General features: G+C 49.3%; 6 protein-coding genes across 6 annotated transcripts; 3 read left to right on the top strand and 3 right to left on the bottom strand.

The window, feature by feature from the left end:
- Nucleotides 1–708: 708 nt before the first annotated feature.
- On the bottom strand, nt 709–1,812 carry W97_00739 (uncharacterized protein; the record flags this gene model as incomplete). Its single annotated transcript, XM_007778651.1, has 1 exon — nt 709–1,812. One exon carries the CDS (start codon nt 1,810–1,812, stop codon nt 709–711), a length of 1,104 nt encoding a protein of 367 aa, XP_007776841.1.
- Nucleotides 1,813–6,709: 4,897 nt separating this feature from the next.
- On the bottom strand, nt 6,710–7,735 carry W97_00738 (uncharacterized protein; the record flags this gene model as incomplete). Its single annotated transcript, XM_007778650.1, has 1 exon — nt 6,710–7,735. The coding sequence occupies one exon, from the start codon at nt 7,733–7,735 to the stop codon at nt 6,710–6,712; it is 1,026 nt and encodes a 341-aa protein (XP_007776840.1).
- An 8,522-nt stretch (nt 7,736–16,257) lies between these two features.
- W97_00737 (uncharacterized protein) lies at nt 16,258–17,082 on the top strand (the record flags this gene model as incomplete). Its single annotated transcript, XM_007778649.1, has 1 exon — nt 16,258–17,082. The coding sequence occupies one exon, from the start codon at nt 16,258–16,260 to the stop codon at nt 17,080–17,082; it is 825 nt and encodes a 274-aa protein (XP_007776839.1).
- A 1,601-nt stretch (nt 17,083–18,683) lies between these two features.
- Nucleotides 18,684–20,129, bottom strand: W97_00736 (uncharacterized protein; the record flags this gene model as incomplete). The annotated part of the gene is made up of 4 exons (XM_007778648.1): nt 18,684–19,474; nt 19,526–19,653; nt 19,703–19,857; nt 19,914–20,129. The coding sequence occupies 4 exons, from the start codon at nt 20,127–20,129 to the stop codon at nt 18,684–18,686; spliced, it is 1,290 nt and encodes a 429-aa protein (XP_007776838.1).
- A 1,443-nt stretch (nt 20,130–21,572) lies between these two features.
- W97_00735 (uncharacterized protein) lies at nt 21,573–21,825 on the top strand (the record flags this gene model as incomplete). Its single annotated transcript, XM_007778647.1, has 2 exons — nt 21,573–21,674; nt 21,733–21,825. 2 exons carry the CDS (start codon nt 21,573–21,575, stop codon nt 21,823–21,825), a joined length of 195 nt encoding a protein of 64 aa, XP_007776837.1.
- A 641-nt stretch (nt 21,826–22,466) lies between these two features.
- On the top strand, nt 22,467–22,667 carry W97_00734 (uncharacterized protein; the record flags this gene model as incomplete). The annotated part of the gene is made up of 1 exon (XM_007778646.1): nt 22,467–22,667. The coding sequence occupies one exon, from the start codon at nt 22,467–22,469 to the stop codon at nt 22,665–22,667; it is 201 nt and encodes a 66-aa protein (XP_007776836.1).
- Nucleotides 22,668–24,053: the final 1,386 nt, after the last annotated feature.

Raw genomic sequence — 24,053 nt, 5'->3', positions numbered from 1 at the left:
GTAATCCAGACCGCTGCGGCCAAGCTCTAGAAGGTTATACACCTGATCTTGCCAAGCGTTTCACGAAGCGAGGTGGACCCCTCCGGACTCCTTGCACCTCCGCAAAACGGCCCGTCCCTACATTCCATCCGCTGCCTATTAGGTTCAATGCCCAGCTGCAGCTCTTAGTGCTGTACGGCTTACGACGCTTCGGAACTCTCCGTCCCCTGGCATTTCGATCGACACCATACGCTCCACACGAAGATCCGACGTCGGCGGAGACGGTTGAAGGCTAGTTATTAGGATTTGAGAACTGTTTTCTATGTTCAAAGCTCGTATTGACGCTCGTTGATACCGAAAACAACCTGAAGTGCAGCAGCCTAACATGCGGGTTCGTAATCTCGCTACTTTTTGTTATATCAAATTGGTGGTAAGAAGAATCAACCTTGTCGTCAACCTTTAATCATCAAGGGAAAGAATGCCGAGATATCAACCATCAGTAAAAACCACAACTGTAACTTTTGTAATAGAGAATTCGACTATTAGAACATTGCAAAGATGATAACAACCAGGATACCCGCATAGTAATCGAGAAGATCAAGAATAACAGAGATCACACTCTGCGCACGACCTCCAAGAGAGCCCACCCTCCGGACTTAGAGGAAGGCTCCGTCAAGTCCAGCAGCCTGATATCGAGCATAGTCTTTCCAGTCCCTTGAACAACACCGGTCACAATCTAGCCCGTAAAGGACCGAAGCTTCTGAAGGTCCCACCAAGATGTTCCCAGTCTCCACCAGACGGGTGCCATCTTCGGCCGTCCCACGCTTTGTGGTACATGCTGTTGTTAGTCCCAAGCCCAAAGATATCCAACCGGTTGTCGCTCCAGGATTCCGCTACTGGGGCGCTAGTAAAAGTTCCACCTAAATGCTCCCAGTCGGTGCGCGATGGTCCCCAGTTTGACCCGTCCCACCACTTGTGATACATGCTGTTGTTGGTCCCAAGGCCAAAGATGTCGATTCGATTCCTGCTCCAAGACACCACTGTAGGTGTGCTGTTAAAAGTTCCGCCTAGATGCTCCCAGTCGGTCCGTGACGGCCCCCAATTTGATCCATCCCACCACTTGTGATACATGCCGTTGTTGGTTCCAAGGCCGAAGATGTCCAGTCTATTAGCACCCCATGAGCATACTGCTGGAGGGCTATTGAAGGTCCCGCCTAGGGGTTCCCAATCGGTACGTGAAGGGCCCCAGTTCGATCCATCCCACCACTTATGATACATGCTATTGTTCGTTCCGAGGCCGAAGATGTCGAGCCTATTTGGGACCCACGAGACAACAGCTGGTGCGCTATTAAAGGTTCCTCCTAGATGTTCCCAATCGGTACGAGAAGGGCCCCAGTTCGATCCATCCCACCACTTATGATACATGCTATTGTTCGTTCCGAGCCCGAAGATATCAAGCCTGTTTGAACCCCAGGAGGCTGCAGCAGGAGCGCTGTTGAAGGTCCCGCCAAGGTGTTCCCAGTCACTTGGGGAAGGACCCCATCTTCCGTCCCACCATTTGTGATACATGCTGTTGTTGGTGCCAAGCCCAAAGATATCGAGCCTGTTAGAGCCCCAAGAAACTGCAGCTGGGGGACTGTTGAAGGTTCCGCCAAGATGCTCCCAATCGGTTGGTGAAGGATGCCATCTCCCATCCCACGCCTTGTGATACATGCTGCTGTTCGTTCCCAGTCCGAAGATATCAAGCCGGTTTCTACCCCAAGAGACAGCAGCTATGGACGCAGGGCGCAAGAGTGAGAGCGTCTCAAGTTCGCTACTCGACATCGATGGCATTGTATCTTCAGGCGCTGGGCCTCCTGAACCTTCGTCCATCACGGAAGAGATAGAGAGTATCACGCCTTAAGGCTTCTCGTTCTCGCTAGACACTCCCTGAGTACCCTCACAATCGCTGGCTACTGTCGGCAGATACGAATGTGCGGTAGAGGTTTCCTATCTTTGTCAGAACAGTCCAAAGTCGGTATTACAAACGTAGCAGCGTCTGTGTGATTGGGAGGCTTGAGCTTTGGAACAGAACTCACTGCCCTTGATGACTTAGGGACACGGTGATGGCGAGTGTGCCGTACGGCCCTCTCATCCACATTCCCAGCTCCTTAGCTTGAAGATTTCAAGTATAATAACAACTCATTGAACTTTTTAGGCTTTCGCCTACAGTTGCTGAAGATAGCTTCGCTTCGGTCAGGTTTAAGAGAGACTGTAGAGAATCAAGGACGACCGGTGCACCAGTGGGAAGATCTAATATCGCGAGAAGAAGCGAGCTTTTCTATTGTTGTAGATACTATGAACAACCCGATGACGGCATCTCATCAGCGTGTCGCTTTGCTATTGGTTTTCAATCAGATCGTGATCAAACTCACTCCACCTGTACATATCCGACAAACACTCCACGAATGGCTTGCATATGCATTTAGAGCCGTGAGAGGTTGGCAATGTAAAAGACTCCTTGTCTACTCACTACAGATAACGTTTCTTCGATCATGGGCATTCTCAAGCACGCTTGTCCCTACTAAGAAGCGGTCTGCATCCCTACCGGTGACCGAACAAACTCTCGTCACTGCGAGTAAAGGAATCAGACACTATTCGAAAATCTCCACGAGGTAGGAGTTAACTATCAGATGTGCTAGGGTAGTGGAGTAAGTCGGTGAGTACTATTGACTCAGGCGCTGACGTGAGCGTGAGCATTGCATGAGCTGGTGGGGTAATTAAATTGGATACCAATCAGAATACGACGATGAGCAAACCCTCGCAGCGAGAAGGAATTTGTGGAACAGCCCCTTCGAAGGCATTATAAATCTTGCGTTAGTCTCCTGCGTGATCTTTCAGCTGTTGTCTGTACCGTTCCCGCTTCTAGCACGCTACACAGTTCGCTGAATGCACGCTCGCTAGAATGCCTGCCGGAACGCCACTAGAATGCGGAAGGATGTTGCATGACGAAAGAGATATCAATGAGCTATATGTATGTAATATAGAATAGCTGAGCAGCCCGTGTTTTAGCGCAATACTACCTCTATTGATGCCATTCATAAAGACGTCCTTTCAGCTTTCCGCTTTAAGCTAAAGGCGTTCGATAATTCTGAATAGCTGACAAGTCTTCGGTCAAGGACACAGGCCGCCCTCGATCCTGGAGTCAGCTCCACTGTGTCTCTTCAGCCTTGCAGTCTCGCCATTTCGGAGTGAAACGTTTGGCTTCAGCTAAGCTTCACGCTTACTCTCGCTTGGCACACTAAATGGGTATAGTGGATGGCCTTCGCTTTGGGTTCGAGGTTAGGACTCGTTCCACCATCGCGGAGTTCTCCCGCTGCAAGCTTACAAGCAGCTACCCCGCCTTTGGTCTTGCAAGCAATCTTCAAAGTCCAGCTGAAGGGTTGCATCGGAGTGCCTCGTATTTGCACCAGAGTTCATTAGGGCATTTTCGCAGCGCGGCTTGGAGGGGTAAATCGAGGCCTGGCTTGGTGAATTAGGTATAGCGGGTCACGATTATGCCAAGCTTTGGAGCTATTATGGCGCACAAGGACACGATCAAGACACGGTGCGGCTTCATCAAGCCGCACTACGGCTTGAGGATTTCCGACGAAAAAGGCAACGTGCTTACTCTTCCCCATACAAAATTCTCGGCTTAATCCGCCCCGAATACATCCGCCCCCTGCTCTTAAGCCATCCTAATAAGGATTTTGACTTCAGGCCACCTTGGCGGTGGCTTTGTCTTACCCCTCCAGGCTGCGCTGCGAAAATGCCCTATTCTGTCAAGATATCTGGCTGAGTCTGATCTCTATATAAGCGTCCTCCTCTCCTCAACACCCGGACCCTCTTTCTGACATCAGTCCCGCCACTACAGATTTATTACTTCAGTAATAATTACTACCTGCAGCCTAGTATTAAAGCTCCTTTACCACAAAGCTGTGTGGTAACCCTAAGCACTGCGTTTTGATCTACCTACAAAACCGCCACATCCACTACACAGCCAATCTGCCTTACTACAAGATGTCTCGAAGCAATCTTGCCGTTTTCTACGGACCGAGCCGGATCACCGATGAGAGAGTTTTGAACGCAATTGCGACTGCCACTGATCGGCGCCAAGACTTTCTTGTCTCGAATGGGTCAATGGGTGGCGATCCAGCCGTGGGGATATTTAAGCACGCGATAGTGTTACACAGGTTGCACGGCAGTCCGCTTAGGGCACGAGTCGCGGGCGAGGGCCAGTCTCTTCCATTTGGGACAGATATCCAATTGATTACGTATGGGGGTGCGATAGTCAACGACCCCACTATCTATGAGTCGGCCTACAGAGCCCTCATCGACAATTCTCCCTTTCCAATTAACAACAATTCAATGGGCGGGGACACTCTTCCTGGCACGCTGAAAACCGCCACGGTGACCTATTACCGGAATCAGCAACAGCCAGTCACAGAAACTCGCTCGGAAGGAGATTCTTTCAGATGGAGTGCGCGCGATTGAATGTATCTGGGTAACATCGCCCAGCTGGCAGGTGCAAATGGATGGATTACCTTTGTTTTCGTGGCCGAGATTCCGTTAGGCGTCAAAAGGGGCGCCGAGCTTAAAGAGTAAGGTGAAAGTTCATTGCGGATTGATGGAAAGTCATGATTACTGCTTGGCGTTTGCGCTGAACGCCAAACCTGCGTCGGCCTCGAGGTTCTTTCCGTGCCCCACTTTGAAATCTAACAATGTTCTTGTGTTATGTTTCTAATCCCGTCCAGCCAAACCGTCCCGTTCCCCACCCGCCCATAGTATTCAGATATCACACCCTGCGCCTTTCCCTCTCCTTCCTTTCCATCGCCCTGCATCCCTGCCTCGTTGCGTAACCGCCTTCATACCTCCCTCATTCTTACCGACTACTGCCGCTACATGGAAGCTCATTACTGCTCCTAACATCACCGCCTTCCTCTCTCGTGTGGCCCTCTGGTCGCGCGCTTGCGGCAAGCCCCCAAAAATATGCGTGTTCCGCTCACTGTGCCGCACTTGCCCTCGGGCTACGCAGAGAACCTGCGCTTCTGATCCCTGTGCGACACGTTTGGCGCCCAGTCAATCCAATTGGGGAGAATGTTACCGAGCTGACGCTGAGAAAGACCGTGCGGCATGCGGTGAACCCTGTACCGCTGACGATCCCAGTGCCGAGTAGCGGCCCTAGGCGTCACGGACGTCAGGGAAGAGAGCACGAACATGCATCGGCCTGTAGGGGAAGCACGCGTTGAAAATTAGTTCAGATTTCGTCGAGCGAGAGAAGCTGTCTTTTCACTTCCGCTTTCCGCGTTTCCACTGTAACTTTAAGAACAAAGGCTGCAAGAACTTTGTTGCTGGGCAAGGGATCGCAATACTAAATCCCCTTCCGGATTCCTGTCTGACGCCGCGCTAAAGCTCCAGCTAGACATCCTTCATGTACTTCAAGCTATATGTCGACCTTTAAAGATAGCGAAGTTCCCAGGGCACATTCTCTTTTATCTTATAAAGTCCTTACTCAGCACGATGTTTAAGTGAAGGAATCAAAAGGCCGGCCGTGAGTTAGCTAGAACAGTAAAACATTGTATAAGGAGCTACTTCAGGCTAGATACGAAGAGCCTGTATACACCCTGCATCTATTATCTTGATTTCTAGCTATCCGCGAACGTGTCAGCAGCCGTTGTAAAGCTAGGGTATATTACAACCTTACCTTGCTTCTAGTACTCTCTCCGGAGCTGCTGTCCATGAATCACCTGGAGTTAGAAGACATCTTGATGGTCCGATCGCCAGATTTAGCTTTGCGGAGCAGAAATGGCAAGGATATATTATCCGTAAATTGCGTAGGCCGCTCAAAAGTAGTGTAATTTTTCAGCTTCATTATCCTCTCCGGGGTGGTCGATAGCCTCGCCCGGCGGGCGGCCGAATTTTACCCGTATCAATATAATTGGTTCTGAATCCTAGTCACCGGCCTGTCATTGGCTCTTGTCCTCGTCCGCCCGCCCGCCTGGGCGGGCTATCGACCACCCTGATCCTCTCTGGTCTTTAGTACTATACGACTATCACTGAACATACTTGGTGATAATGAAGCCTTCTCGTGTTGAGCCATAGCTCCGGAACGTCTCAAGGCAACAAAGTTCATAAAGAAGTGCAGACATCAAACGATTGCTTCACACAAAATTGGGTTGATCGTCTGGAGGTTAGATAAATTTATATTGAGTAGCCTCAACCTTCTCGTTATCGTGTTGTAGAAGGTGCATCCGAAGAAGTAGCCTGTTGTTGAGAAGAGTATCTCTTAATATCGTTTCTCTATGTATGATATGAAGTCATTGTGCTTATTTGTGACGCTCAGACTTCTCTCACGAGACCTCTAAGTGGAAATCCTCAACAGGTCCTGGTTTTCATCTATGAAGATAGTGTCGTGGGTAAGTGGTTTGAGTATAGACTCAGGTGAGCAGGTCATGTGCGGTCGCGGAGGCGAGGTATCGAGGCAGGACCATCGAGGCAGCGATATCACCACGGCGATAGATCAATGAGGCTGCGCGGCATGCAGAACGAGTGCTATTGTCCTTGATACTATGATACAACTGGTGGTTGATTGCATGAAGACCCTCGAAGCGCAGCGTGCTCAACCTATACCAACTCTCACGTGATAAACCTCCTGCACCACCACAATAGGTCTGGAATATAGTGTGAAGCTAGTGCTATCTTCAGCTGTAGCCTAAAAAGGTGAGATTGTTATCTGGCAGGCTTGCTGGCCTGAGGCATCCCGCTGGGAATAGTATTCGTTGGCGCCTTCGTGAAGGGGTATTGGAGTTTGAGCCATCTTGTTAGGGTCAAGAGGATATGACAGAGGGCTTCTTTCGGGCGGAATATGCTTGTACTGTCCTTCAAGCATATGCCTCGTCTCGACCAAGCACCAGGTGAGAAGATATGCCACTTCTTTGGGCATATCATCTCGCACAAAGATGACGAAATCCGAGAAGTCCAACGCCGGCAATTCTTCAGGCAGATTGTCCCAGAAGCGTGCTTGTAGCGGATTATTTCTCAGTCCTAGAGATCCTTGTAGGCTCTCTAAAGCTTCCGGTTCAGCCGGCAAAGGCACCAATTTATCCGCCTCGATAAGTCTTCTCCACCATGGTGTCATGATGGCTTCTTGAAGAAGGGCGTCCGCTTCTCCAGTTTCAACGAATGCGACACACCGCTCCGGCCTGTGAGCCGTCAGGAATGTTCCATTCCACGACTCTATAGTAGTTTTAGAGATTCCGTGGGCATTCAGGAACTCATTCGCGACGTATCCGATTAAATTAGTCCCGTCGTTGACCGCGGTTGCGATTCGCAGAGCTGGTTTTTGTCGTCTAAGTTCCTCGAAGGTCTTGATGTTGTGTTTAGGGTTGACTGCGAGAACCATGCGATCGTTCTGCGGCAGTGTGGCCAAGGCACGTAGGTGTGGCATTGCTGTTGAAAACGGGCCTTCGCCATTAAGAGCTTTGCTCATCAGCGCCGCTGGAGTGCAAATGGCCAAGTCTGCACTTCCATGGTTGAGCTGCATCAGACCATCTAGGCCTCCGTCACGGAGACTCCAGATCGCGGACCGGCTTCCAGGACCGGCCCTGTCACAGAACTCTTGGGTGAGCCAGGAACATATTCGGTGAAAGTTGGCACCGCCCCAGTCACCAACAAAGTTGAGCGTGTAGGAACGGGAGAGTCTTGGCTGCCCTTTCTCGTCAATGTTAAGGCCTTCCATATGCTCTGTAAGTTTTGTGGTCATATTGTTTTTCCCGGGATGGGACAATCAGTGGAAACAGCGGCAGTGAACTGGAGTCAGCCTACTAGAGTTCTAAGAGAGGAAAAAGTTGGGCTCGAAAAGCTCGGTGGCATTCGGAGTGTCTTAAGGGCTAACGCTGACTACGGAGCAGTTTTTGGACTAACAAGTCGAGGTGGGGAACCCTCCGATACCATAAAACCCGCCAGGGACAGCTGACTCGGCTCCGTCCCGCATGGCATGTCCGAGGACCGGATGCCACATATCATAGAGAAGCGATGTCCTTGAAATCATTAAAATCCTAGCCTAGCAACCAGCGGCTTGATCTATTTTCTCTATCTGCACGCAAACATTACTTGTGCAACAGGGGTGTACGTAGTCTACCGATTGTTCTTAAGAGATTGGAGTATCACTCTGAGGATTGGCCTAACCTGGACTCTCCGTGTTGATTTATCTCGTCTACCACTTCTTCAAGTACGGCAGCTTGGTGCACAATGCCTTCGTCAGCAGATTCCGAGATCTTGCCGCATCAGCAGCAGGGACACCAACACCAAGAGTTTTACCAGAATTGCATATTGGGCAGTCATATCCTTCACTATCATGGGTGCACGAATATCACAGTTTCGACGATGAGATATGCATCTAACATGGACCAGGATCTTGGATGCGTACGGGCACCTCTCTTTCCGGCACCCGACGAAACGAGATGTATTCATCATGTCCCGGAACATGGCTCCTGCGACCATCACTTCCCCGCGAGATCTGGTGGATTATCTCGTATCTGATGCTTCTGCCGTTGATATCGGCGCCCCTTCAGGCTACATAGAAAGATACATCCACAGTGAGATATACAAAAAGTATCCGGCTGTCAATAGCGTCATCCACAGTCATGCTAGTGCTGTCATACCTTATAGCATCTCTGGTAAGACTACTGCGTCTCATCGTCTGCAAACAAGGACACTGACTTGAACTTTCTCTCTAGGTGTACCTCTAAAGCCTTGTCTTCACATGGCGGGATTTTTAGGTACGATGAGACGGACTTGACATTTCTCCGTGTCTCAAACCTGCTCTCGGAGGTTCCTGACATTGTTTCTTATAGGTAAATCAACACCGGTTTACGACATTGAGAAGCACTATCGGCCTGACGGCGTCCGAGATCTGCTGATTCGGAATGCCCCTCTGGGGGAATCACTCGCGTCGTGCTTCTCCGGTCCAGACGGCACCTTACGTACTGATCAGAACGAACCGGACCATTCTGTCGTTCTTATGCGTGGCCATGGCTACACAGTAACAGCACACAGCATTGAAGAATGCGTTTTTCGTGCTATCTACACCAGAGAGAACGCAGCTATCCAAACAACTAGCCTCAGTCTCAAAACTGCATATCTGGGAACTGGTGAAGCAGCTCCGGCCCCTGAATACCTGCACGATGACGAGATCGCAGGGACAACAGCAATGACGCAATCCGCCTGTGGTCGGGCATGGGGGCTATGGGTCCGTGAGGTAGAGGCTGCCAGATTATACGTCAACGATAGTTGATAGTCCTACAAACCGTGCTGTACCTCTTCGAGAGGCTCACTTGGTCGGGCCCAGTCCCACAATCGTTATAGCAGTCTTGCCATTTTTGCAAGCAGGTTCACGCAATCGAGACTACAAAGCATTCAGCCCTTTCCTGGTTCATTTGAATAAAACGTTCCCTTGCACTTCACCTCAACTTCACGTCGTTCTCATACGGTAGGCGCACTTTGGCTTCAGAGGAGAAAACCAAACGGAACGACGTTCGTCCCCTCTTCTCGGAAGCCCCCTCGAACAGCGGCTTGCTTCCGAGCCGCTTCCGATTGCCCCCACTCCCCGCTTCGTCGATCATTGGCCCTAACTCTTTTGTCCATGCGCTTGTGGATGCCCTCTCCACCCGCAACTCCAGGTTCATCGAGATTGTGGGACAAGATTTCCTTGGCCACGGGACTTTGACTGCAGCCGTGTCCGCATTTGCGGTAATCGGCAAGGGAAATCTTGATGACGGGCCGTGAGCAAAGTCCCCAGCTAGTGAAGATTGACACCAGAGTAGCACATAAGCGAGAGTCTTTTCTCGAGAGTCGATCACAACCCATTCCGTTTCTCATCCACGTTCGACGTGTGCACCACCAAGAACATCTTCCATTATGGACAAAGCAGATCTCGAGCACGTCGAGACCAATGACGGACAATCACGAGCTGTCCCCTGCCGGGCTTATCACAGCGCTGATAATTCACGGTCGCGATGAGGCTGAGAAATGAAGTACAGACTAATCGGAAGATGATCCGAGGCCGTTCCGAATTTACGCTTTTCTGGAAATGGGATCGAAAGGGCGGCAAGAGATGACGGTCCAAAGCATTGAAGCAGGAACCTTACCACCTAAACTCAGGGTTTCGCCCCCGCACAAAATTAGTCTTGCATCATCGAAGCGCCTTGATGTTGGGCAAGCAAGAGAGTGAACGTTCAACGCAGTCCAAGGAACTGCACCAACGTATGGCTATGCCTAAGATGAGGAGAGGATTCTGTTCAGACCAAGGCCATTGCAAGCCTTCTCAACCTTGAGAGAGGGCTTGGATGATTCGTATAGTTAGTCCGACATAGACCTTTAGTCCCAGAAGATAACAGTGCTGGCATGCAACATGCTCTTCATCGGCAGATAGGAAACTCCGACGCTGCCAAGGAAGGGCACTTTCGGAACATGCACTCCAGGCAACGTAGCAGAAGTCTGTGAACTGACCGAGATTTGTCCGCCCTCTCTAAACCAACTGTGAAGCTCCCCGCACGAGCCAAAACTTGTTTTTAGACGTCTACTAAGGATAAGGCATGATTCTCTATCTGTCTATATAATACTTCTTCTAAGGAGAACGTTATTGTAGCCTAACATATAATAAAATCACTCACCGGCTGGACCTCGGGTCAGTTCAACGACTTCTGCTATGTTGCCTGACTCCTAGCTGATTGCTCAATTTGCACTCCAGCAGCCAAACTCACCACAGCGCAGGCCCCTCTGCGGCACTATGCAACCGTCGAAGATGAAAAGGCAGAAGGTGACACTCGCATGCGATCCTTGTCGTACCAGAAAGACTAAATGCGATGGCCGCGGTCCTACGTGCCAGTCTTGCGAGAAAAGAGCTGGAACCGGTGTGAAGTGCACATGGCAGACCAGTTATCCGCGCATGTCTGAGCAGCCAACGTCCGAGCACGATCCATGGGTTGATGTTCAACCTTCATTGATGCAACAGGGTACCCCGTCTCATCATCCGAATGGTGTTCGGGGTACAAGCGTTGCGCTCGACGGTTCCACGTCACAGGCAGTAGGCGCCACTGGGAAGTCACCTTCATATCCGATTCAGCCTATTGCCTATCCGTCAGCGCTTTCACATTCGCCCCCATCGCCATCTGAGCCTAACTTCCAGACACTGGATCGTCCGGAGCGTGGCTTTACCGGACTTCAGCAGCGCCAAGACTCTATGCACAGACCTTACGGGGTGTCTCCCTCCGATCGTTCAGTTCATGCTATTATTGGAGCTACTCTCGAAGAAGATAGCAGGGAAGGCTTCTTTGGGAGTTCCAGCGCTGGAACTTTCATGCAAAATGTGAAGAAGATGGTCCAGCAGAAAGTCGAAGGAGTGCAACAATCCGAGCAGCCTTCCTTACATCAACATCTGCAAACTCAACCGCTACCGGCTTCGGGTCATAATACTATCAGAAAGAAGCCGGTGGACTATGTTCTACCCTCTCGACGAAAGGCAGATAACTTAATGTCTGCTTATTGGAGATATGTGCACGTCCTTTACCCATATCTCGACATGATGCAGATTCAAGACTATTACGAAAAGCTGTGGAAAGGGGATGGATCGGTCCCTGATGAACGGTCACTCGTGTGCTTACTCAACGTCGTGTTTGCTTTGGCCAGCCAGATTGATGAGTCAACGCCGATCGAGGAAAGAGGACAGTTAGCTAACGTCTTCTACACGAGAGCAAGAGACTTGCTGGATATCGTGGAAACTGGATCAGTGCGCTCTGTGCAATCCTTTCTACTTCTGGGACAATACTTCCAAAGCACTAATGAACCTCATCCATGTTGGGTGTTTATTGGACTTGGTATACGCACAGCACAGAGTCTTGGACTTCATCTACCCGAAACTAGTGAACGTGCGGCTGATACTCGGACGCGCGAGCTCCTGCGGAGAGTATGGCATGGGTGCATTCTAATGGACAGAATTGTCTCAATGACGTATGGTCGTCCGTGCATGATAGGTCCAAAAGCCGCTATCTCGGTACCTCTCCCGTTGCCCATCGATGAGGTGCACCTCGTCCAAGGATTCTCACAGTCTCAACAACAATCTGTCCAGATACAGCAAACCTCCTCAGTCGAGTTTTTCGTCCTATCCCTCAAGTTGTACGAGATTTTGCACGACATTATTTTCAACTTCTATTCTGTGAATTTCCAACACAGCAAGCCAATGGACAGTGACATATTCTTGGGGTCACAGAGTGAAAATCAATTCTCGGTCTTCGAGATCGAGCGCAGGCTCTCAAAGTGGGAGCAGAGCATACCTGACCGCCTGAGAGTTGCCACCAAGCCTCAAGGTAAAGGTGCAGAGGCTACACTATACCGTCAAGCTGTAGTTCTTCACCAAAGGCAAGATTCAATCCTCAATCCGTCTGTAACTACTAACATTTCCATAGACAACTCCACGTTCGGTTGTTGCTCTTGAGGCCTGTTCTATCGAATTTCATCACTTCCGAGGTTCATGATCGAGACGGTCCTGTCCCCTTAGGGACCTTGTTGTCCCATAGGATTTTTCTCCAATGTGCAATCGTATGCGTGAAGGCTGCGCTTGAAGCTATCAACACAATTTACACGGAGAGAGGTAGCAATGCTGGCGAAACTGGATTTCTTGCGGCTTGGTGGTATAACGTACTCTATTTGTACACATCAGCAACGGTCCTCATTGCTGCTCGTCTTAGCCCCGCCATCCTCGCTGATATCTCGGAAGAGTCGATACTCGATGGCTGGCATAAAGCTATGGAAGTTCTCGAAGGCTACAGCCCCTTTGGCGCAGCCATAAACCGTCTTGCCACAACTCTGCGTCTCCTATTCGAGGCCGTGCCGCAGCAATATTCACGCTTCAAAGAGAATTTTGGACGGGTCCAGGCAGACACGTCATTATATCCTCAAAACCAAAGCCAAGGCACAGGAGCCCTGCCGTATTGGCGTCCACTGGATCCTGTTGACTTTGTCTCAACACCGGTGGACGTTCTTCCCAGAGAGCACCCACAGGATGATAACAATGCTCTTCCCAATGACTCTCTTCTCGGTTTGGACATAGTCTTCGACCCAACCGATCTTGCCTGGCTTATGACTATTCCTCTAGATGCTTGAGCTTCTGTCCAGTCTACTTTGTGACGTTAAGGGTTTTGTTGCACATTTGCATCTGCGAGTATTGAATTTTGCGGGGCGAGCACTGCCCAAGAGCTTTTGCCTGTTATTCGTACGCGGCAGACTTATACCGAAGGTCCGACAAGCGTCCAACCGATCGAGAGTTCCATCGACCTCTCTGAGAACATGGGAACTGAGTAAAAATGGCTGAAAATCGTTGTTCGACCAAGGATTGAGGTTTCCCGCCTCTGGCTTGGCACCGGAACTGCCGCTTTCTGCAGAATCGTTTAGTCACCACGTTGTCTCGCGCCATCTGCTCTGGGCCATTATGCAGATGCTGCAGGTCTCCTCCATTCAACCTAGAGTCTCGCTAAATCATCTCGCAACGGGGCTTTCGCGACCTTTCGAAAACCGTGATGAATCAAGGAATGTCTTCCAGGATCTTGACATGACCAGGGCACTCTGCAAGGCATGCTTCATCTCAATAGTCACAGCCGCAAGTTGCGCCAAAAACGGTACCATGCCACGAGCTGCATCTCCGACCAGGACTACTTTGCCCGATTTGCCCACCGGCGATGGGAGCGGAGGAAGGTCAGCGAGCGTCCATCCCAAGCAGCTCGTGACCTTTGCAAGGTCTTTGCGTATAACTAGGTTGAAGCCTGCATATGTGGCCCTCATTTGCTCGACATCACCGGGCACATTCCATTCTCCAGGCTGAGTTTGTCCATAGTGACCAGGGTGGCTAGTAGTCGGTCGGTCCTGGTCCAAGGCCTTCGGACCGTCCGACTAAGTAAGGGGGCACTACTAGACCGACCAACTAGTTGCAACTCGCAGTATGCCTCATTCCCAGAGGGAGAGCATGTCGTGTTCGAGAGGGTGTGTCAAAGACGATGTGTAAAGACTCAATGCGGAAAGCAATAGTTGCTCAATCGCTGCTCTGGGATTCCAAGCTGCTCCGTCTAGAAGTTTCCATCGTGCAGTGGTGGGTGCCCCTCGCACTTGGCCCCTTAGGCTGCTCAGGGATAAGTCCGGTCTGATGCCTTGGATGATATTAGCTGTACAATCCCATGCTTACAGTCCTGCGTAAATGAGAGCAGTCTTACAGAACTTCCGGATGTCGACGATTGTCGGCAACTTCGTGAGACTCGATTTTGCAACTTGACGGACAGTAAGTTCCTTACTTCAAGAATGCTTGGAAGCCGAGATCGCATGTCAGACTTGTTCAAAAGAAAAACGGTTGGCAAGAATGTAGCAAGAATGAGACCAAATGTCCACATTCGATATGAGCTTCTGCTTTCTCCATCATCCCCAATAAACCATGAACTTAACTTATCCAGTCGATCTTTGCCTCCCGTTTCAATGACCTCTCCGTGGCATGGAATGGTTCTGCCGTAACTCCACTGTCGCATTCGCTTGGTTTGTCAGCCGCAGCACAGACGTACCACAAAAACTGACGCTGCCGGAAAATATTGCACCTCGTATTCATAACGCCGGCAAACATAGTGGCTTGAAGTTCAGAAGTAGAACTCACTGTTGACTTGTAGAATTGTTCCGTGGAAGGGAGATCAAAGAGAATATCGGCCTCGATCAGAGTTTCAGAGGGTTTATGAAGACAGACGAGCTCTTGGTGGCCATAAGAATGACAACACTCATAGGTAAACTCCTCAGCTGATTCGTCGGTTATTCGCATCCTAGCTTTTTTGTCCCGAGTGAAGAGATGAATGAGTTCTATTTCCTCAGTCTCAGGGTCTTCGGCTCTCTTTTCGGGAAACTCCTTCCATTGCTATTGAGAAGGCTTCGGGGTATGCAGTTGTCTATGGGGACAGAAACATACCATGCGATTTGCTGAGTATTACGGTGTACTTGACACGTCCCGGACATCGTACTTCCTCAGCCAACGGACATCAGAGAAAGACTGCCACGCTTCCGGTTTTCAACTTGATGAGAGTGCAACGCCAACCAGTCTTGATTATGTCAAATCGCTAGGGAGGTAAACTAATTGTAGAGATATCCGGAGTAAGGTCACAGATTACCATAGTCTCAGCAGGGTTCGTTGGCACGCCGAAGAGTTGCGACTATGGAATGGACATTGCTAAGTCCCAACCTCTTGGTTCTGACCGCTTGGTGGTGTCACTCAGCAGGCTCTTTCGGATCGGAACTTGCAGGTAGTCTGAATATAGCTATATTTGGCCCACTGTATGAAGTGGCAGAAAGAGGAAGCTTGGCCAAATCGCAATTTAGGAGTACCAGCGAGCAGCTCATAGAAATCTTAAGGAAAATCTGGAGCGAGTGCTAGTCGGCGTCTGGAATAGTCCGGGGTGGAGATGAGCTTCTCTCCTCCCGCGACGACCGCGCCTATACTGATATCTATTGGGCTCTCATGTGATAGGCTAGCTTTAGACCAGCTAGGCTACGTGTGATGAACTACATGTGTATATTGGGCAAAGTGTGTTGAAGCAGCTGCTCGCCGCAACAACTGCATCGGATGACCTAACGGAAGAGGGATGTGGAAAAAGTTTTGTTCGGAAGTGGGCTCGGAGACAGCTTCGGAACCAAGGCTCGTTTGTAGAGCGCGAACTTTGTGTCCGCGATCCCGTTCCGAAGTTTTGAGATTTTGGACGCCAGTTCAAGGCCTGAAACCTTGAAAGGAATGGGCAGCTTTTCTGCCTGGCAGTTTCGCTTTCCAAGTACCTGAGAAAGTCACGTCCGAAAGTCCAGGAAAGCGACTGCTCGGCATGGCGAGAGGATTTGTACTTGTCTCGCGGAGCCGTGTGACTTCGCAGAGTCTCACAACATGGGGAGTTTTCTGACGTCAATGGTTTGTGGGACAACGCTGGGTCGGCTTTCCGGAATCCGTTCCAACCAAACTCAATAGCCGGCATTTGTCGCCTGTTGCAGGAGCTTGAAACCCACTATTGGTGCACACCATGAAAAAAAGTGGGCAAAGAGGAACGACCGCTATTCTACTTAATGGCGATCACGCCGCCCGAGATACGGGACAAACCCTTGGGTGGGGGAGGATTATTCGACTCCCCAGTTCTTGTCATTTCGAACTTGTTCACAGCGCGTTTCGCTTGTTTCTCATCACGTACCGCCGCATTCATGGTTACGACTATAGCCATCCTTGGTGCAACAGGGAAGACAGGGCGTCAGGTGTTGCAACGGTTCCTGGCGAAGCAAGATGTCAATATACGAATCTATGTCCGGTCACACTCGAAGCTCACCAATATCTTTCCGTCCCTGCCTTCCGATTCCCGCGTGTCAATCTTCCAAGGGCCACTTCAGGACATCGATAATATGAGCAAATGTCTAGACGGTGCACAGAAGATTATCTTCACGCTTGGCGAAAATGACAATCTCCCCGGCGTCAGCGTCATTGAAGATGGCGCAAAGTCAGTCCTTGCTGCTCTTGCAGCGTTACGTCAGGGAAGGAAGAACTGGCAACGGCCTCGAGTCATCTTGTTATCGTCGGCGACGTGGAACGCTACATTTGCTGCCACACGGCCAGCCCTGGTCCATTGGGCTATCAAGGCTGCCTTTATTCATCCTTACACGGATCTACGCCGCGGGCAAGCAGTTTTCCTCGATGCTCCTTCACTGGTCAGCGTCCTTCTTGTCCAGCCTAATGCCATTGTCGAAGACGAGCCTAGCGGCCATGAGATCAGTGTCGAGCGGGCCAGTCTCAGTGTGACTTATGGTGACTTAAGTGCTGGAATTGTGGACTTGGCCTGTAAGAAAGAATTTGACACCCTGACTGCGGTGGGTGTGTCCAGCAAAGCCGGTGATAATGGTTTGAAGTATGGTCCCATACTTGGGTACAGGATTGTCAGGGGGTTGTGCGCCACGTATGTTCCTGGGTTTTGGTCCGTGAACAAGTTTGTGAACGCGATCATCTCGACAGTAACATTCAAAAGAAAGACGATTTGATATGTCTCTCCTCTATCACCAATGCCTGTATTGCTTGTTGTGAGTGGCTTTCTTGACAAGAGTCCCTGCTAATGAAAATGCTAATCAGAATCTTATGACCAAAATTGTAGCCCCGACTTTATCGTTGTGAAGAACAAGCACAGACCCACAAGCACAGCTAGGCCACGAACACTTCCGCTTCATGAGCTCAGCTCGTACTAATCGACAGGAGATATCCTTCGAGCAGCCTACTTGGCGCAAAGTCGCCCAATTTCTCAAGCAGACAGTAGTGAACCCAACACAACGACTCGCTTGGCATCTTTGGAACCGAACGTCAGCCTATCCCAAAGTCTTATAGCAGTGAGATGTTGGAATGTATCCCAGCTCCTCCGGGATCATCCCAGGGCCAGGGACTGTAAACCATCGAGAGAGTCCTAGAGTGCCGAACCTCCCTCCATGCACCTAATCTCTGCACCCTACGAGATATGTTGCTATGCTTTTCCCCGTGTTAAAGCGTCCCCATACTGAAGCACCAAACACTCTTCACGTTCGTCCGGCAGCTTCAGCCCTTGGGCTGATGTCCCTGTGTGACGAAATAGAATGGCAAAGAGAGGATAGCAGACCCGGAACCATTTTAGTCTAGATCACGAGTATGTGGTTAGTTCGTGAGGACAGTTCTAAGAATCCGTCTTTAAACCATTGAATACAAAATTCCTGCCTCATATCTGGCTACAAGCCTAATAGTCCCTATCATCCCCTTAGTTTGGTCCCATAACAAGTCACGTTAGTATGATACAACCTATGAAGGAGGCAGGTGAGGTATAAGACTTCGGAATTGTATTACCCTGCTGCTTAGGACCGGTCTTTCTTGCAGCTATTCTTAAACCGATGAATTAGAGGTAGCAGAAATGTCTTAGACGCAAAGACAAGAACAGCCTCGGGCTACGAGGAATAGTCAATTAAAGTCCTCTCTCAGAGGCACTTACCACTTAGCATCCTCGGCACGACTGACTCAAATATCTAGAGCTTTGCTAGATGCTCGCCCAAGCATCACACGGCATTTTCGGCACCCTGAGATACTTCATTCAGTTCCAAACCCACATGCGGGACATAATATACCTGCTGAGGGCATGCGTCTTCACATGACTCATTATTTCCTTTGTACAGACAGCTGGATCTTCCTACTGTCGAGGAGCGACCGCAGAGAAAGTAGAGTAAATATACAGGGCTGAGAGTGAGGCGTTAGAACTCAGTGGTTTAGTGCCCCTGCGAGACTATGCAAAGACATGGCGGAGCCGCCTTACAATGCATGTACGTTTTCAAGTCCACTATCTGGACAAGAGCTCACGAGTTCTGCAAGCTACAAAACATCGGTAATCATCGAGGTAGAAGTTTTATCAGGCCTGTTATTATCATGGATAAACAAGTCTCCAATGACGCACCAGCTATTCAAAGCAGCGTAGCGTATGCCCTAATCATGTAATTATATGACTGCACTGTGTAGAACAGTTCCAGTATATAGCTGTCTTGATAAGGGTTGGAAAACTAGAGCAGACATGGACCAACTCCTCCATAGTTTTGCGACTTTCCTGTGCGAGCGTATAAATGACAGCGACTGCATTTTACGCTGGTATGTACCCATCCCTACTGGGAAGAAAACCCATAACGCCTTCTCCAAATCCTTCCCAACCATTAAACTCGGTCACGTACTTGATGGCTGCCTTGAGGTAAAAGTCATTCTTTTCTCCGTAGGTTTCTGCAAATGCTTTCGTAGCTCGAACGACCTTGAAAAAGTGATCATCCAGCGCCCATCTGTGCTTAAGCGCGTTCTCCGTGATCCAGTTCCAGTCTCGGCCGCTCGTTTCAACTGACTCGATTTCCTCAATTCCGAAGAGCAGTCTCTTCTGAAGGATGTAGATCAAGATAGTAAAGAAACCATACTGCCGTATGATTGAGACCCTTTTGTCGGTGGGGAAGTAGTGATATAAGACCCGGATGGCATGAGCAACAGTCGCAATATGGGCATAGAAGAAGTCGTATTTTCCATCACCGTAGCCAGAACCGATTGCCAATAAAATCGACAGGTCGCAACAATGCTCGAGTTGTTGTATCGGATCTTTGACCTCCCACGCGTTCCAGTGTTCCATAAAAGCTTCAAAGCGATTCTGTAGCACGATGCCGAAGTTCACGGTGCCCGGCATTGGGACGATCCCATCGAAACGGTCATCGCGCTGCACGCGCTTGATGACCTCTGCTAGGTCGCTGGTCTTGTATGATGAAGGTATTGGGGGAGGGTTATCCAGCAATCCGTGGCAAACGACGTACTCTGTGCACCCAAGACTCAGGGCCTCCGTAACGACTTCAGGTATTCGGAACTCATACCCATACGCGAGGTGGATAAAAGGATGTGCAACTTATCGTTATTAGCATCCAAAGTTTGATTGATAAGCTTAAGGGAACCCACGACCACCACAGAAGCCATTGATGAGAGGCTCTGGTCCCGTATACAGGTATTCTTGAACAACCTTTTCCCAGTCCCCGTCGCGCCTTCGTACCTTCTCGTCGAAAAAATCGACGTACGCAACAGTGTAACTACGTTGATCAGTAACCTAGAAGACGAAGGTACGGGATCTACACTCACGACTTGTCTCCAAGGAACTGCCTCCAGTCCTGCTCGGAGATCTTGTCACCCCGAATGAATGTTTCGTCAATGTTCACCAACGTTTTTACGTCATGCTCGTAAGTTTCAATTAGCTGCTGGCTATCGGCACCTAGTCCGTAAGCAGAGCCTAGAAGCTGCTGGGCGTTAGATGAATTTTCGGTATAGAAGTCCAACGCGAGCGATTGCGTACATGTGGAAGATGGCTATGAAGGATCAGCTCTGGATTCCGCAGCGGTGCTACAGTGATGTGGCCTTTCTCAAGCAATTTTCGCAGCGTTTGGGTACGCTGGTCAGACAGCTTGTACACATCATAAACTGGAGCAGGCTGTAATTCAGCCTGCTTCGTGGCCAGAGGAAGGCGGACGGCTTCGCTGCCAGAGGTAGTACTTGTCACCGCGGCTGACATGGTTTTAATTTTCGGCTGGTGTGTTAATGACCTAGGGTATATTGGGGTTTGGCAAGATTTTATACCTGATTCAACGATTAAATCAAAACGAGGGGTATTCAAATCAAAACAAGAGGGTAAGTGTCATCTTACGCTAAGCCCCGCAGACATCGGAGTCGGTATAGTTCAGGACCGGCTCATCAAGCGGAACGGTTTGACACATTCCGACAGTATCAGCCGGTTGGTTGGTGAAGAGTAACCACTCGCAATTCGTCGGAACAAGTGCAGCACAAGACCCACAGGTTCCGGATCTATCGCTCGGGCGACTTTGCGCTATGATAGTAATGCGGAAACCAGGGTACTCTATGAAGTACTTGCTAATATCCTCGACGGATCTGATCCGTGCAATATCCTCACTGTTAGAGCACCTTATCCGATAGCAACTCCGCTTTTCCCGTTCATCTCCGAGGAACGATCGACACTTCTAGAAGCTAAGTCTCCGGTTTAGGGTGTTCCGTTGGACATTCCGAATCCGACCGACAGGTTATAGATCCGACCGATTAGATAATATTCCGACCGGATGATTTACATAGCCAAAGACCTACCTAGTCTTCAACGCACAACGCTCGAATCAGACTCTTAGATTGTAAAGGAATATACTCTTAGCACTGCTCTTTTATACCCTTAGAACTGAATGTTTTATATCTTCTTCCATTCTTGTCCTGTGCTGCCCCAAAGTTCGAACCGATTTTGGGGATGAAGCAGGGGCCTTCGCTCAATATGCCGTTTTGATTTTGCCGTACAGATCTAAGCCTTTTTTGGATTCGTAGACAGATCTAGACCTATCTCAAAACATAGCGCGCAACTTTCGCGCTTCACCCAATCGTCTTTTTAACCCCATTGAAAAATGCGTGCACTTACTTATGGTATCTGCGCATACGCATTGTGCAACCGTCTATTTCAGTCTTTGTAACCCGATTTGATCTCGCGTTCAGATCGACGCTCTGTTACTATTATGCCTCCGAAGCACCCAAAAAGAGAGGTCGGCCGGCGAAACATGCTTCTGACGTCGAGAGAAAGCAGGAGTATGCGAAAAGGAAACGGATCCAGAGACAAGCTCAGTCTGCGGCGCAGCGAGACATCCGATTTGACCAATTCTACCTTGCGCAACAAACGCAGGCTACACCAGTTTTCCCCGTTTCGATACTACGAACGCGTCCGCAAGTTCCACGTGATCTCAGCATACTTGCAGATGCAGTAGTTGCCGCTGAACCTCAAACCATCAACTCCAGATCAGGCGGAAATCTCATCCTGTCGACGGAGAACGACGACCTGGGATCGCTGCTTCCACCTCTCAGTACTCCACCTAGTCCTGCCTGGGGTCCACCTGAGCGACATATCCGAAGACTTGCTCGTACATATGTTAACGGAGCAGGACTCGCAGAAGGCGTTGAGGAAACCAGCATGGGCGAAGATGAAAATACCGCAGCATTCGATGTGGTGATGGCCGGCGAGGCGAACAATGACGGAAACACCATTACGGTTAAGGTGCCGAGCGATAGCGATGTTGATGAAGTCGAAAAACTTGCCAGTCGGCTGACAGATTAACTGACTCAACATCAAGGGTGCCGCGGCCACTGTCATAGGCAGTACCATGATGAATATGCAGAAAGATATGCACACGATCTCGGCCTACAGGAATATCTTGACCAAATGAGAGAAGTTGTGGATATCCGCGAGACATTAGGGTCTAGAATAATCGCAAGTCACGAAGAGAATCTCGCCGGACAGAAAAATGCGGCAGCCAAACGGCGGGTATATTGTGGACTGGCCGAGGAAGACCCTGCCCCAACGCCCACACATACCTGCCTAGACGCTGAAGACCGGCCTACCACGACGGCTGGGGTTACCTTTGATATTGATAGTATCATTGGATTTCCAACAAGCCTGGCTATTGCTAAACAGGGCATCCGTTAGCATTCTACCCAGACACCAGTCTCGGACCTGCAATCGGATTTGCATCTGAATACTTGCTAAGTTCACTACCTCGACCCTCACGGGCATGCCTATACCGTGCGGAAGCCAATCCATCAACCACCGCACTACACGTTTAGACGGTTAGTGGGATTCGAAGACGTATCCTTATACTTGCTCTTCCCACATCTGTACCGCGAAGAGTAGCAGTTCAGCCGCCTCCTAGACCATGATTTCCGCATCTGGATGGATCGCATCCTGCTGCCTGCAATCTATCAATGCTGCAGCAGCTCCCTGGTGCAGCATTATCCATCCAGCTGCGACCACAGTCGTTATAACACTATAGCTTAGGGGTTGGAAGCCCGATCGCAGAGGAGCGATGTGATGGCACGAGAGCAGCAGCTTTTCCTGTTCCTACCGCCGGATTCTCTCCATCCGATATGGGAGACGATCTTCAAGAGGGTGCAGCAGCCAGGCCTGCAGCAGTTCCAAGACGTAACCATCCTGTTCCAGGTCAAAAATCTAAAGATCTTGACTAAAGACGTGACGTGGGAGGCTATAATGACACGATTCCGGACGTACTAGACTAGTGCCGTTATTGAAGCCTACGTGACTCCAGAGTTCTACTTCGATGTGGGTAAGGAAGTCTGCCCTAAGCAGAAGTCGCGTGTTGCCTGCCAACGAGCCAACAACATAACGCAAGCTCCAGAAGACTTGGGGAGAACCCGATAGAACGAGGCGGCAGAGACTCTACTACAGAGACGATGCCGCTTGAATACCTACGGAGACTAGATTAAGAGCGTATATAGTAGAGGTACAAGCGTGCAGCAGAGGGTATTTGTAACAAGGTGCTATCACAAGATAACAAAGGTTACTGTAATAGTTAGGGTCCTAATTAAGGAGGTAGGGAATAGTGCTAAGATATAGTTAACGGGGTAAGAATTAGTATCACGTAGTGAGATTAGATTAAGTTATAAAGAATGCTGGATTCTTATTTAAGTTAAGCACACCGTTTTAATAAACGAGAATAGTGCTACCTATATACTATAAAGCCTCGCACTATAATCCCCTTAATTAGTGTGATCCATTCCTAATCACACTAATTACACTAATCACACTAATTAGGCTTATCTTAGCATCTTAAGTGATTAGTTCCTTACGTGACGCTTAGCACTAATCACTTTTTATTCCGCATCATCTATCGCGGTTTGTAATACTATCTCCCTCCCCTAATAGCTTTCGTCTTAAAAGGTATATCCGCTCTCTTTCTATAACATACTAAAAGCAACTAAGCTAACATCCTCAAGATCCATATTAAAGTAATAGGGCTCCGCTAGTCTTAAACGATCCTCCACTAAATGCCGCAACGACCTAGTATCTTATTTTCGTTCCTCTAGTTCTAATATACCTACCCTATATAGTCGCTATTACTCTAAGTCGCTATCCTATTATATAGATGTCCGCTCTAGCCGTTATACCGAATGTATTTCTTTAGGCGCTAAATGCGACCTAGTTGTTTTCTATAGAGAATAGGAGTAGCTCTATACTTATGGTAAAGAGATTTATAAAAAGCTTCGTGAAGCTAAAAGAGTAATTATAGAGGCGAATCTCCGTCATATCTAGCTTAAAGATAAGCTAGCTAAGTAGGAGAGCTATTCCTTCTAGCTTATATCGCGCGAACTATTGTTAATCGCGGAAGTAGAGGCTTTAAAGCGGGAGTAGCCTAGCCCTCCTCCTAAGTTCTTAATAGACTTCCCGGATCCTACGCCTATCGCATTTTTAGATATTCTTACTATATCTCCTACAACCTAGGACGCTTTAGATAGGTTTCCTCCCTTATTCTTTAAGCCTACTTCCACTAAGGCCTTAAATCCTTATAGTACTTCCTTATAGCTTATTCGCATCTATTAAGGTTAGTACGTAGCTCCTATATATTATCTAAGTCTAGGTAGCCTTTCTATTTTATAAGGT

Source organism: Coniosporium apollinis (genome assembly GCF_000281105.1).
Source record: "Coniosporium apollinis CBS 100218 chromosome Unknown supercont1.3, whole genome shotgun sequence".
NCBI classification, from domain to species: domain Eukaryota; kingdom Fungi; phylum Ascomycota; class Dothideomycetes; genus Coniosporium; species Coniosporium apollinis.
The sequence above is the reverse complement of the archived record's forward strand: the minus strand, read 5'-3'. Positions and strand labels throughout refer to the sequence as shown.